At 39.7% G+C, this 15,503-nt stretch overlaps 1 protein-coding gene across 1 annotated transcript in view; it reads right to left on the reverse strand.

Annotated features, from left to right (window-relative positions):
• The window catches only part of ABCB11 (ATP binding cassette subfamily B member 11), an 83,384-nt gene that overhangs the window by 31,321 nt on the left and 36,560 nt on the right, over window positions 1–15,503 (reverse strand). The window contains exons 14-18 of the mRNA XM_034654698.1: window positions 14,585–14,788; window positions 12,779–12,949; window positions 12,068–12,269; window positions 10,957–11,032; window positions 5,639–5,741 (exon numbers count right to left, since the gene is read on the reverse strand). Of these exons, the coding sequence (XP_034510589.1) occupies window positions 5,639–5,741; window positions 10,957–11,032; window positions 12,068–12,269; window positions 12,779–12,949; window positions 14,585–14,788 (756 nt within the window). The remainder of the gene's footprint in view (window positions 1–5,638; window positions 5,742–10,956; window positions 11,033–12,067; window positions 12,270–12,778; window positions 12,950–14,584; window positions 14,789–15,503) is intronic.

The raw sequence follows: 15,503 nt of genomic DNA on the forward strand, positions 1-15,503 counted from the left end.
TACTCAGAATCCCATCATTTTTACTATCATTTCCCCTTCCTATGGATATGACTCAGTGCTTGATGTATAGGACTAATTGTTCAATCATTTGTTAAATATTACTCACTTCATTTAAGAAAGAATTTTAGGTGGCTTATATAGATCTGCATTAAATTTTTTTACTTTTTCTATTAAAATGTACTAAAAATATTATAACAAATTGACTATAAAACTGTTAATTAGTGCTCTCTTTCATTAATACATAGTAATTTACCCTTTAGGTAGTTGAATGTCAGGAACAGACAACAGCAAGGAAATTCAAATACATTCCTTTTGCTTCCAAAGTCAAAGGCCACATTCCCAATTTAATTTAAATAAAACCTTGTGTCATCTCATTATCATTGCAAGCCAACTAGGGTGGAGGAAGGCAGCTTGGCTGGTGATGGATCTCTTATTGCCTCCATTTCAAATTCTCTCTTGGCCTGCCCTCAACATTTGCACTTATCACTATACATTCATGCAGCAAATCCTTCTGTTCAATACTTTCATCTCTGACAACTTACTAACTCTAGGAAATCAGTTCCAGGGAAGAAGAGGGGTGCCTAGGAAAGCACGAGTAGAACAAGCATAGAAAGAACAGAGTTCTTGGATGAGCCCAATGTAGCCACCCATGGAATACATCACCAAGCAATTTAGGTCTCTGGGGCTCAGTTCCTCATCCTCAAAATGAGATGGTTGAACTAAGCTGTTTTGGGAAGACAACTCTCTATGGGTGTCTTGTGTTTCTGCACATCTTATGCAGAGGCATTGACTACCTCTGTTCAGACTATTTTTCAAGGATGTTTGCATAGCAAATAGCCTTGGAGGACAAAGATGGTATCTCCATCCCAAGAAAAGAGCAGATGTGTTTACTGCCCATTATAAAAGAATCAAGCTCCTCCGGCTCAGGATTTCTCTCCTGTAACACACCGCTTCATTTGCTGGTATCATCCGGCCCTCTTTAAATCTGGGGGTTGGGCTGGGGAACTGTGCAAATGATATACTCTGGTTACTACTCTTGCCGTGAGTAATAAAGGTTTTGTCTCTGGCTCAGAGCTCTTGTATGTTCTGCCAGCAGCCATGAAATTGTGTCAGGCTAACTTGCAAGCTTGCAATAGAGCAAAATTTAGACCCTTTCCAGCTCTAGACAGTGGTTGATGTCCAGATGAGGATGCTTGCCAGACTTATGGTGGATCGATGATTAAAAATACAGATTCCTGGGTCCCAATCACCAGAAATTCAAATTTAGTAAGCCTGAGTATGAATCTGTGTTTTAAAAATACTCCTCAGGTATTCTAATAATAAAGCCCAGTCTGCAAGATTCCCAGTACTACGTAATTTCCAAGGCTCCTTCCAGAGCTGAATGCCTAGGATTCCATGATTCTAGGTTTGGAAAGTGTCAGGTATGCTGTACCATCCAGTTACATCAAACTCCAGCATTTCCTAGAACCACTGCCCTATGAAACAGCCCACTCACAGCCTGACATGACAAAATTTCCTTGGCCTTCTGACTCTTGAAGGTATCCCTAACCCTAAGCAACAATACCTGAGACATTTAAAAATAATATGAAATGACTTTTTTCCAGTAGTTATCACTCCAAGATAAACTAACAAGAGGCAAAATTTAATTGATTTAAATAATTTTCTTTTGTCCCCTTTCACTAGAAGTTTGACTTTAAGGAAAACTGTCCCCTGACCCACCTCCATCAGGCCTGAATGATGCAAAAACTAGAAAATCTGTCTCTGAGTAACTGACTTCTGATTGACTTATATGATATAGCTAAAAAAAAAAATAGTAGGAGAATTTTAAAAAAGAATAGTAGAAGAATGGAAGAATACAAAATATAAAGCCATTATGTATAGAAGATTTTTTCCTTTGATTTTTGCAAAGCTAAAGACAAATTTAGTCATCTAAAAAAAAGCTAAAGACTATTTACTCGTCTTCCCTGTATTTGTGGCAAACCAGTAACTCACAGAGAGAGGTGAAATTATAAAAGTTGATATGTTCCCTTTATTGTAGCAAGGTCAAGTTGCACCACGCATATGTGTTTATCACATGTAAAGAAGTATTCTGCTAGTAACTCCAGTGCAGGGAGAGGGACGGTGGTGGCTCTTGTCCATCTTTGCATCCATAACACAATCTCTGGCACACAACAGATGTACAATCAATCTTTATTGGATAAAAGAATGAATGAAACCTTTATGCCCATGGTGCATACATTCAATAAGACACTTATTTAAAAAAAAAATACTGAGCTTCCCTATGCAGATGGTTCAGTGGTAGACACTGGGCTTTCCCCAGTTTCCTTCCTTCCATCTCCTCTTATAGGTCAGGTGAAAATATAACTTCCTATTTAAATCTTATGTCCTGCTTTCTATACTTTGTTACACTGGTTTCTGTGTGCCAATCCACAGGGATCTCCTGCCTCAATAATGACTTTAAGATTTGATGATAAGAAATGATAACTGTGACAAAGGAGCCAAGGTTCTCCAAATGGATATGCACTGAAAGTCATTTGTAAGGGTCCTGTCTCTGTCTTCTTAAGCAATGCTTAAACTCTATCTTCTAAGTTAGCTGTGATGAAGTGATGGGTTTCAAACATTTGACCTTGACATGAACTCCTATAGATTCTATTTTTTTAGTTTCCCTGGGAGAGATGTCTCGATATCAGAGACTGGCACCTTTGGCCTGTAGGTTTCCGCTAATCCTCCATTTAATTTTATCAGCATTATAGTTAAGATCTGACTCCACTTACGGGAGTCCAAAGCACAGTGTGGAGAGTGGGAAGAAACAGGCTGCAGTCTTAGCTTGTTACCAGCTAACTAGGAGACCTTGGTCTCATGTCATTGCACTTAGCATCTGGAAGTGCAAGCTTCTTATGCAACCATCTCTTCTAAATGCCCAGAGTCAAAACTCGAAGAGACCACAAGGTGGAGATAATTCCTTTATGTAAGTAAACCTTTTGCATTGCAACATTAAGATAGAACACTTCCCAGTCAACAGATAAGGTTAGAACGCCTCCATAAAATGAGAAAAAGAAAGGGTTTTGCCAGTGTTGGGCTTGTGGAATTCAGTTAACTTTTTAAAATGCTTTAAAATCTACTTGGGATTAGAATATCCCACATATTTAAAGTACTGTAAAATGCTACTTGGGATTAGGAATTCCAAAAATTAGATGGTATCAACATTAATTTCACTGTTTCTTTTTTAAAAATTAGTTGGGGCACCTGGGTGGCTCAGTTGGTTAAACGTCTGACTCTTGATTTCAGCTTAGGTCATGATCTCAGGGTCCTGGGATCGAGCCCCGCATGGGTCTCTGCACTCAGTGTGGAGTCTGCTTGAGGATTCTCTTTCCCTCTCCCTCTGCCGCACCCACCCCCCTCAAATACATAAATAAAATCCTTACAATTTTTTTAAAAATAAAAAATCTGTTAATTTAAATCTAAAAAACTCTGATCCCATTACCATACAAATAAGCATATTAATAAATTCATAAGATCTAATTTTCTCAGAGCTTTAGCAAGATCACATTGGCTTCCCTTTTCTCCTCCTTCTTCCTTTTTCCCTCTTAACTGGAGAGAGAATATAAAATGGCATCTTTTAAACATTACATTATTTACATTCGATTGAGTTTAATTATTCCATTCTAATTTACAAGACTGATAAGTAGACTATTATATGGAGCATTTTTATTTCTCTAAAACTAGTCTTTATATCTGATTTAGGTTTCCTCTTATTTAAACGGTTCCCTTCTGAGTTTCCTCTGCATCATGAGAACCCTGTGGGAATCTGATCTCCAGATCGCCAGGAATCTGATTGCAGCTGTGCTGGGCCACCTGCCAGTTTCAACAGCATAACAGAATCAGATTTTCCTTTCCTTCTTGCCTTCCTTCCTTCCTTCCTTCCTTCCTTCCTTCCTTCCTTCCTTCTTTCTTTCCTTCCTCCCCCTTTCCCTCCCCTCCTCCTTCCCTCCTTCCTTCTGGCCTTCCTTCCTTCCTTTCTTCCTTCCATCCTTCCTTCCTTTCTTTCACTCTTGCTTTTGTCATCAAATAGTTAACAGAAACTAGGAAAAAAACACATAATGCAAAAGTCAAATATGATTGGTGCTGCTACATTTGAAATCTCAACGTAGTGTTTGACTCTTTGTCCCTTGGAGCTTTACTAGAGTCCTTAATAAGTCATCTTGTCATTAGTAGCGGCAGCACCATGGGCGTAAATGAAATACCTATCTTTAGATACAGAAGAAGAGTTGAGTACTTAATGGCAAGACGCAGTAAACAGCCATGCTTGCTAAAGTCCTTCCTCCCTCTGCTGCTTCTGAGAAAAAGTGTTTCTCCATGAAATTTATTTAAACCAACTCTATTGGATATTGAGACAGCTATTTATTCATTCCTAATATACTAGAACCAAGAGAGCCTTGATAATCCTTCTAACATAGCTGTAAGATCACAAGGAAGACTGTACTTTATTCTACATTTGTCACTGTGAACAAAGGTTTATAATTATTTCCAAAACAGATTCTCATTTAAAATTTTTTAAAGACAGGTTGAAATGACATCATGCATAATGGAGGTGCTTGTAATTGAAATATTCTCTGACTCACTTGCTTTGATAAATCTTGTGGTTTGGGCTTTATTTAATGTAGAAATTCAATTTTTCATCCTAGTTTTAAAATCTCCTGATATCCTAATAAGTATAGGGCACTGGCCTAAGTGCCAAGGTGATACAAACACAAATAATATATAGTCACTAACTTTAAGAGTGTGTCATTTAGTAAGGGAATAAGACAACATGACCCCAAATGAGGCTCAGTCAGAAACCTGTCATGAAATGTTCAAATGAAGAGTAGTGGGGGGACTGAAAGCAAGATTCTCAGGCTGAAGAATGAAGTGCAGACATTAGGAAAGGCTTTGAGGAGGGGGATGATGGACACCTGCTGTGAAGTTAAGATGCCCGCTACAGCTTTGAGGACCTACATCCATAGGAAGAAATATTGCTGTTATCTGTTGATTTTTCTCCTATTTCTTTCATTTTTGTGTAGTTTTGAATTATATTAACATTAATAGTGTTAATTTTAGGTGTATCCTAAAAAAATTATGGTAAAACTATGTGAGGTAAACAACTGTCCATAAAACCTAATGAGCCTCCCTACCGAAAATTGTGATAACTTGTATAAGGGCTAACGTTCTCAAATACCTTTGTTGAATAAACACTTTTGCCAAGGTTGTTATAATTTTAGAAGGAGATTTAAAAATTTGAGGAAAATTGCTTTCAAGTATTCTTAAAAACTTTAAAAATTATACATACATGATCAAATAATCTAAACACGTGTAATTTGCCTGTGTCTGTTTCAACGGTTCATCTAAAAACTATCGATTAACCATATAGTCCAGTTTCAGTTACTAATGTTCTTAAAGTAATTAATTACTCTGCATTTCTTTTAACATATTGTATGGCATTTAGAGTTTTCATCAGGTCCTCATGGGTTCTCCCATTTAATCTGATTTAGTGAACATTACTGGATAGAGCCTTGAAAACTCATATGCTCAGATTTAGAGGTCATGCAATAGCCCCCCAGGAAAGACTGCCTGCAGGCCCCAAGAGCCACTGGTGCCTGACCTTTCTGTCTTCTTCGTAAGTAGATTTATGATCTACGACAGCTAATGGAGGTTCATGTACCAGGTAAGAAAGCTGAGACTTGGAACGTTCTCGGATTGAAGCTCTGCAAATAAACAGAAACATGAGTTGGTAGATTACGGGCAGGTTGGAACAGGATTTACTGGTGTTCAAGCTTACATCACCTGCATCAAATAAACAGAATGGTTGATCGATCACGTCGCAATCACGTCGCAACCAGGTAAGGGAGCTTCCTGTTTGGGTTTCACAGAGCTATCCCCACGGCATCATTATTCAAAGCGGATCCTCCAAGCCCCAAGCTGGACTCTGATTCAGAGTGCGCTCAAGCAGGGAGGGAACGAAAGGGAGGAAAGCTGGGCCACCAGTCTACCAACAGAACGTCCAAGGTTCAAATCCATTCCAAATCCACATGGTCTGCTAATCGCTGCCATGGCAATGGCCCAGCACCTCTACCTTCCTTTTGTTGTAGGTTATAGTTTTTTTTTTTTAAAGATTTTATTTATTTATTTGACAGAGATAGAGACAGCTAGCGAGAGAGGGAACACAAGGGGGGAGTGGGAGAGGAAGAAGCAGGCTCCCAGCAGAGGAGCCTGATGTGGGGCTCGATCCCATAACGCCAGGATCACGCTCTGAGCAGAAGGCAGACGCTTAACCGCTGTGCCACCCAGGCGCCCCTGTTGTAGGTTATAGTTTTGTTACTCTTCTCTCTCTAGTTACATCTGATGTTTTACTTTAGTGTAAGGTCACCTGGATACAAATGAGCTAGTAGGAGGAAAATAAGGCCCCAAGTGAGATTGTCTTTCTTAAAAAAAAAAAAAAAAGATTTTATTTATTTATTTGACAGAGAGAGAGAGGGAGAGAGCACATAAGTAGAGGGAGTGGCAGAGGGAGACGGCGGAGAAGCAGGCTCCCCGCTGAACAAGAAGCCTGATGCCAGACTCGATCCCAGGATCCTGGGATCATGACCTGAGCTGAAGGCAGATGCTTAACCGACTGAGCCATCCAGGTACCCCACAAGTGAGATTTTCTTTAGGCTATGTACTACCCCTAGAAATGCATTTAATTAACAAATATCTTATTGAAATAAAATTTATTTGATGTGTTTATTCATTTAACAGAGGCTTATTGGGCATCTATGACATGCAGATCAACGCCAGGTGCTGTGGGGATTACAGAGACTGGTCAGTCACAGACTTCACCCTCAAAGAGTTTAAAATCTTACAGTACAGCAAAACATGGACCCAACCCTAATCTTATAAGGAAGACTGTGCTAAGTGCTGTAAAGCGGGTTTGAATAGAAAGTATGAAAATAAAGAAAAAAGAAATATAAGGCAGGTGTTCCCATGAAAAGCATCATGAAAGAGGTGGCTATGGTAGGACTTGGCTATTCATAGGAAGAGCATTTCTGATGGAGAGGACAATATAAACTGAAGCATGGAAACAGGAGAGAACAGATTCCTTATTACATATATTTAGTACAGCACAGATGTAAGAAGAGATTGGTTTGGGTGTTTTTGTCTTTTTCCCGAGATTTCTGAGAAGGAGGCCCCTACTCTCCTCTAGGTTAAACCTGAAAGTAGGCAGCACTAGGAGTTGCTGGCAATTATGTCGAGACCCTAAGGAAAGAAGCCTCCTGAAAAATGAAGCAAAAAGAAGGGGGGAAAAAGCAGAGCTGAGAAAGGAAGAGAAACAGCATGCATCTTGGCCACCTGATTAAAGCCCCAGCTTGGCCTGAAGCTAAGGCATCCTTGAACTCCTTAGGTAAACTGATTCTCTCCCTTTAAAAGTTAAAGTCAATTGAGTTAAGTTTCCAGTCATTTGCACCTACGTCTTAAGTGACAGAGGCAATGCTGAAGACAAGAGGAGACGTTACACTATCAAAGCACCTAATCTGAAGAAAGAAGGTATAAAGAGAGAGATGTAGAGCCAAGGGTCTAGATGGAATCATCCACAAGTCCCTCGCCGTCCTTTGCATCCAGGTGAAGTTAGACAAAGACAAACGTCAGGTGGCGCTTGCCTGTTATAGATGCTCGTCTGGCCTTCCTGAGAAGGCGCTGACACACCACCTTCATGCCTTGGCTTTGTTCCCAGTCCTGTTAGTGCCACCGCCACCCTCTTAGTCACCCAGGTTCAACAGGTCATGTACCTCGAGTCCTTCCTCTTCCTTGCTCTCACAACAGTCATGCTCTTGCCAAACGTCATGATGATCAAGCCTGAAACCACTCTTCACCCGCCTCCCCGCTATCAAACTGCCGTCTGGGACACCCCAACTCCCTCAAGCCTGGCCCGAGACTCTCCAGCAACAGAATCGCTTTTTGGGTTAGTTAACTAAGGTCAAGAAGTCTTCTCCAGAATGCTCAAGGAATAGGCGTGTGTCAACTGGATAGAGCAGAGCGCATGGTAGGGCTGAGACATAAGGTCATGGGCCTAGAGAGACGCTCAGAGCATTGGAAGCCATGGTAGAGTATGTGGAGAAGCAGATATGGTTGATTTCCTCCCAGTTTTGAGCATGACGGAACATATGTCCTTGTCCTTTCCGATTTCTACTCCCTGAATCTTATATTTCTTAAGTCTCCTTCTCTCTATTTCGCAGACCATCCCACCTGTCTAGCATAGGCTGTCCCATTGAACCCTGGGCCCACTTGCCAGCTCCCTCTGGTCCACCATAAGCTCTAGAGTTAGAATTCTATCACAGGCCTTTTTAGAAACCATCAACATGGGGCACCTGGGTGGCCCAGTCAGTGAAGTGTCTGCCTTCAGCTCAGGTCATGATCCCAAAGTCCTGGGCGTTGGGCTCCCTGCTCGCTGCTCAGCAGAGAGCCTACTTCTTCCTCTCCCTCTGCTGTTCCCCCTGCTTGTACTCTCTCTGTGTCAAATAAATAAATAAAATCTTCTTAAAAAAAGGAAAGAAACTGACAACATAGGCCAGTCCCTTTCTCAGAAGCTGCATACCACTTTTCTCTGCAAATAAAAACAGCAATTCGGGGACTAAATAACTCTCCCACTTTCTCTCTCTCTCTCAACATTATTATTCAGGAAATTAGTTACTGTTATCCATTAAATTGTTCTCGAACCTAAAATATATTACTAAAGAGAGACTGAGCTGTCAGAAAAACCAAAGCCAAGGAAATAAGATACAAATTAACATTTAATTTAGTCATCTTTGAGCAAAAAAATCTGCCAGCATACACAATGAGATATTTTTAACAGACCCTCTTACTCAAACTTATAAATCTTTCTCCACAGGAGGTTAATAGCTACTTTCTGGGTGTAGATAGTATTTCTAGATTTCTCATCCTACTCACCAAAATGTAGAATTTGTGAGAATTAATAGCCAAATAGGAAATGTTTATATTAAAAATGGTTATTTTGTCCTAATAATAAACTGCAGGCAAACTACTTAGAACAATAGAATTGTGTTCATCAGAAAAGTTAAGAAAATACTTATTTTCTTGCCGACATGACAATGAAATATATCACTTCCTCTTTGCAACCTTTAGCCCAGTGATCAAAAGAAGTGCCTAACCATCTCCTGTGTTTAAGAAGGTAGTCAGTATCTTCAGGTTGTGATTGAATGACCTTTATAATTTTTTTCTTTCAATCAGAGAAGCATCGTTAAGCGTAATGCCTAATATCTATAAAAATCGCCTAATAATTTTGGCAATTTTTGTAGCTCTTACTTTACAGAGTAGCTTGAAGCTATTGCTTTATTATTTTACAAAGTCAATAAATTTGATAAAACCAGCATTTCTTAAAATTTTTATGAATAGACTTATTCTCAAAAGGAAAAATAACAACCCTAAGCATAAGCTCAGTGAACCGTTCATTTTTTTTTCTGAGTATAGTTGATATACAATGTTACATTAGTTTCAGGTGTGCGGAATAGTTATTCAACAACGCTATACATTATTTTTTTTTAAGATTTTATTTATTTATTCATTCGACAGAGATAGAGACAGCCAGCGAGAGAGGGAACACAAGCAGGGGGAGTGGGAGAGGAAGAAGCAGGCTCATAGTGGAGGAGCCTGATGTGGGGCTCGATCCCATAACACCGGGATCACACCCTGAGCCAAAGGCAGATGCCTAACCGCTGTGCCACCCAGGCGCCCCTATACATTATTTTTTGAATATTAAAAATCTGTGTTGGAATTACTTGGAGTTGTTACTTAAATGTTTTATTTTAAGCCTCTTTAAACCAGTTTTCAACAAGCAATATACTACCTTGAAAAGGCAAGTCTTATAACTGAGACTTTGCCCTGAGTGCAGCCTTGAATTAAATATCCTAGAAACAGTAAAGGCAACAGTTAAGGAAATCTGCTGTCTCCCATTGTTTACGAACAGCCTCCTAACTTAGGGAAAAAATCTTAAGTAATGTTTTCATGAAGAGAGACAGATACTTTTGGGCAGAATTCTTAATACGCAGAGTTTTAACATTAAAGGAACTATTTTACTGAAACTCTTAAGTCAGGATGAAAGACTAAAACTTACAGTCTGGCTGATAGCGTATTCCAAAAATATGTTTGAAAGTCAATACCCCATATTCATCCACCAAATAAATAAATAAATAAATAGCTGGGGTTTAAGGAAATTCTTCTCAAATGCTAAAAAATACATTTCTTATTTCATTTAGTTAAGGAATGATTTGAATTCAGATGGGTCACTTTGGAAGCAGAAACATTTGTAATTCTATTGCAGCTCAGTAGGTGAAAAAATGGACCTAAAGCCATGAACTTCACCTCCATGTAAAACAATGCTTCATACCATGGTTAGATATCGGGGACAAGACCAAACAGATTTTTAAAATACCCTTTCTAAGCTCAATTAACGAGATTTTAATTATAAAGCATCTCTATCATGACCCTACCCATAATAAGATAAGAAGCCAAAGTTAAACAAAAATTCCCCATGAACTAGAAACAGAAATGTCAATATAGCAACCAAGGATTCATTTGCATGCTCATATTACATGAAACGTGGGGTGATGCTCAAGGCTTTCCTGGTTGTACCTGAGACACTGCCCGAGGATCACAGGTGCAGACAGCTCCTAAGAATATTGTAAAACCTTAAAATCTGCCCCATGGCGGGGTGCCTGGGTGGCACAGCGGTTAAGCGTCTGCCTTCGGCTCAGGGCGTGCTCCCGGCGTTATGGGATCGAGCCCCACATCAGGCTCCTCCACTGTGAACCTGCTTCTTCCTCTCCCACTCCCTCTGCTTGTGTTCCCTCTCTCGCTGGCTGTCTCTATCTCTGTCGAATAAATAAAATCTTAAAAAAAAAAATCTGCCCCATGGCTTCCACTTACCTTAAACTAGCCTGGTAGCCCCCTCTGCAAAAGGTCTGTTTGCTGTCAAGTGAGGTCCCATCAGTTTCATCTTGTCCTATTCAACACAACATGAACGATTCCTTAGTGTGTACAATAAGGAGAAACATCTCAAAAGAAAACTTCTTATGTCTATCATTATTACGTCTGATGCTAAAACATTCTATTAACTTTATTGTGACAAATGGAACTTAGCACTTATCCAGCACAGTCTAACAAAAAAATGTCAAAACACTCAGCAGGGAGTGCCTGGCTGGCTCAAATTTAATAAATTTGAATTTATTGAATTCAAACATGTGGTCATGAGTTCTAGCCCCACATTGGGCGTAGAGATTAGTTAAATAAATAAGCACATAAATACATAAATGTAAAAAGTAGCAGGATTGAATCTTTTGAACTGTGTGATACCCCAGGTGTTATCTCCAACAAATAGATATCTGATAGCATGAATAAAAAAAAAAAAAAAAAAAACTGAAGGGAAACCCACTGGAGGTCATTTCTATGGTAGATTCACCAAATTAAAAAAAAAGAAAATCTTTTCAGGAGAAATCACATGTGTTAAATATACACAGTAGTTTTACCCAGTGGAGTTCACAAACCGGTATGTGGTATGGTAGAGAAAATTTGGAGTGGTTGGTTAATGTAAGTTGGGGTAAGTTATCAAATCTGAAAATTCAGAATTAAAAAAAAAAAAGGATGCGCTAGGGCCTGATGTATCTGTCTGCTTTAATGAAAATAAGCATTGCAGTGTTTAGTCATTGATTAATTTACTCAACAGTAAGAATAGAAGTCCTACTGTGTGCAGGACACTCTAGGACAGCTCTCCTATTTGCAAAGTGGGGAGGTGGGAACAAGGGGGATGGAATTAAAATCATCTTGCCCACAAAACCTGGGTTTCAGCTCTCTGACTTGATCAAGTTACTGAGCCTCCTGAGCGTTTGTTCTCTCTTATCGTCTGTATAATGCCTCCAAGGGCTCTTGGGAGAACAAATAAGACAGTGTATATTAAAATGGATAGGAATCCATGAAACTATGAGAGCTAACAAACATATTGCTTTATAGAATGTACGAGTGCAATGGAAAAGACACTTGCCCTTTATGCCTTCTACGTTAGCAGCCTGACCGCCTTGACTCTGCAAAGTCACTAGAGTGAAGTAAACTCCTTTCCTTTCCAACAGTTCCTCATGGGTGCCTCTTTCCACTGCTGTACCATGTTCAAAACCAATAATGACATCTGCAGCTCTGACTGTGGACAGGCGATGAGCAACCGAAACGATCGTATGTCCCTTCTGAATCTGCAAGAATGTACAGTGCACCATTAACCAAACAGTAAGACAGAGCTGACATTGACACTCAGATGGTCTCAGAATCCACAAGAGAGTCAGAGCCTGGGTCCTTGGCAAAATCCTCGAATAGGCACTCTGCAGGTATTAGAAAAGGCCAACATACTTTATCAAGGCCGTGAACATCCCACATGTAGGTCTAATTGCTGCTATTAATGAACAGCTAAGATCAAAATGGAAATTTTTGAAATCACATATTATAAGTTAGATTTAATAAAATTTAAAATTTTGCATTTGTAACTTTTGGAAGGAAGCCATACTGACTTCTATTCAACTGTGAGGAACATTCTAGTCAGTATTTTCTAAATAGTCGGACTGGAGACACTGACCCATGTAGTCCTTCTCTTTCCCTCCCCCTCTCCATCCCGTCCCTCCCCCTATGCCTCCTCTCTCAGCAAGCTGCATTTCCTACAGCACATTTCCACATGGTCTTGTAAAATGCACTCAGACTTTCAACAAACCTTACTCAGTGCCTCTTGCACCATGGCTTCACTCTCATTGTCCAGTGCCGAGGTGGCCATGTCCAAAAGCAGGATCTTGGGGTTTCGGACAAGTGCTCTGGCAATGGCTACTCTTTGTTTCTGGCCACCACTCATCTGGCCTCCTCCTTCTCCAACAAGAGTGTCAAATTGCTAGGAAGAAGGTGACACCGGTAATGAAGACGAACAATTTGATGGCTCCTAGAAGTGATCATTGCAAGATCCTCTCTGGCTTCCTTCTCAAGCATGAATTTTCACAGGCCCAAATTTCACTGAAAGAAATACCCTTTCCTGAAACAGATTACTGCCAGATCAATATTTGTCTGTAAGATAAAGAAACTGATTTATTCTTGGGGCAACTGGGTGGCTCAGTTGGTTAAGCATCTGACTCTTGATCTCAACTCGGGTCTTGACCTCAGGGTCCTGAGTTCAAACTCTGTGTTGGGTACCACACTGGGTGTGGAGCCTACTTAGAAAAAAATGTTTCCACCAAAATAAAAGTTAATCAGGTTCCTGAAAACCCATTTTAAAGCATCTATCAAGTTCTTCCCTCTTTCCTCTAGCTAAGCAACACAGGAAAACACAATATTAAGCTGTCTCTATACTGCAAATGAAAGATCAAACTAGCTGTACAACCATTACCATTGACAGCAAAATGTTCCTGAGTATCTTTCATGTCTAGCATTATATTGGAATCTCACAATGATGTCAGGCTCTTGTCTTGTTTATTCTTAGCCAACATGAGTTGAGCACTTACCATGTATAAAGCATAAAGTTGAGCTCTTTACACATATCACCTCATTAGTTCTCACAGATGCTCAACGAGGCAGGTACTGCTGTTCTCCTCAATCAATGGGTAAGGAAATGCTGGGGTGTAAGGGCCTAAAGTAACTTGCCCAAGTTTATAGAGTTTGCAAAGGGAGAAGCTGGGATTTGCATGGAGGCAGTCTACTTCCAAAGCCTTATACTCTTTACCACTGGACTATATCATATTCACAGCTGCAATCCTATTCACACAGGTAATCTAGAAACCTGAATAGGAAATGATCTCGAGCACAGACTCTGGAGCCAGGCCACCTGGTTGTGAACGTTGACTCTCCTGCCTTGTGCAAGTTATTTGACCTATTGGAACCTTGGTTCTCTCTTTACAGATGGAAATAATAACAGTAGCTTTCAACAGGATGGTCGTGAGGGTTAAATGAGATGTAAAGTGCTTAGAACAGTGTCTGGTCAGTAGGAGGCACTATATAAATGTTAACTGGTAGTAATAGCTCTTCTTTGACTTAGCAGACCATTGGCTACAAAAAAACCTATAAGTATAATAATAGTTGGTTTTTGTCATCATTGCTGTTTAAAATGAAGATAAATGAGGAATTTTTGAAAATGCGAGATACAGTATGGAGGCCACAGTATTAGCTGCCTAAGCACAGAAAATGAAAGAACAATGACATTGGTAGGCATCACCGAGCATTGTGTAAGCCATTGCCACATAACAAATTTATCAACTGCTTGGACAAATGCTTAACAGATGGAGTAAGAGGACTGTGCCTCTGTCAAAGAGAGCTTTTAGAAGAAAGTTCTCGTTTGGTAGGTTTTTAATATATCAACATTATGCTTTCAGGCAAAGGGGAAAACTCGCGGTACCTTTTCAGGAATGAAACCGAACATGGTATTAAGAATTCAATGATTTGGGATTCAAATGGAAAGAAATGTATAGTATTTTGTAACTTTTTCTTTTTCCTTTTACAACTTCTGGGTTCCCTCCCTGGAACGAGAGGCTAGGGGTACCTGTGGCAGGTCCATGATGAAATTGTAGGCATTGGCTGCCTTGGCAGCTTGAACTATATCTTCCATTGTTGCATCCTCTCTGCCATAGCGAATGTTCTCTGCAATGGTGGTGGAGAACAGAATGGGCTCTTGCTCCACTATCCCAATCTGAGCTCGAAGCCACTGAATGTTAAGAGAACGAATGTCATGGCCATCCAAAGTCACCTAGAGAACATAAGCACAAAGTCACATCTCTTGGAATCCTTCAGGGTTCTGAACCAAAATGTTATGTTGTACTTGACCTATGGGGAGAAATAATAGAGACCCGCAAGATTATAACAGAAAAATTCCTCTTACAATGAGGTTATTTATATAGGAGTGACAATATAGAGTTGAAATCAAGTCTAGCTGCAGAACAATTCATTGTAAAAACACAGATGATGTAAAGGTCATTTAATGTAACACGATTCACCCAGGAATGGAAAAATTTTAATTTTTCAATAGAGTCAAGTCAGTTATTCACCATACTTTGTATATTTTTATTACCTTTTGACTTGTGACCTAAAATGGGCTTCAAAAGCTACAAAGAAAATAAGAAATAGTCCCTATCTTGTAGGCATGCTTTACAGTAAATCTTACTTTCTGGTCAGATTCATCAAATAGCACTTTGCTGTTCAAAAGTAATTGAAACTGTAGGTGGGATAAGCAAAAATCACTATTAGCAAAAAAGTAAAAATCTTACATCAAGAGACCATGATTTCTATGTTTTCAGAGTATAGTTGGTATGTAGCAAAGAATGCCTGTAGGATGCACTGTATGTTCGTATCAAAGAAAAATTCCATTATGTTTGTCATGTCAGTGTAACAATGCACCCATGACAGGGAACGCCTTGCGTTGAAGCCACTTGATACGTACTCAAATGATTCTATCTCAAGGCATC

The sequence above is a fragment of the Ailuropoda melanoleuca genome, chromosome 2, assembly GCF_002007445.2.
Source record: "Ailuropoda melanoleuca isolate Jingjing chromosome 2, ASM200744v2, whole genome shotgun sequence".
Taxonomy (NCBI): Eukaryota; Metazoa; Chordata; class Mammalia; order Carnivora; family Ursidae; genus Ailuropoda; species Ailuropoda melanoleuca.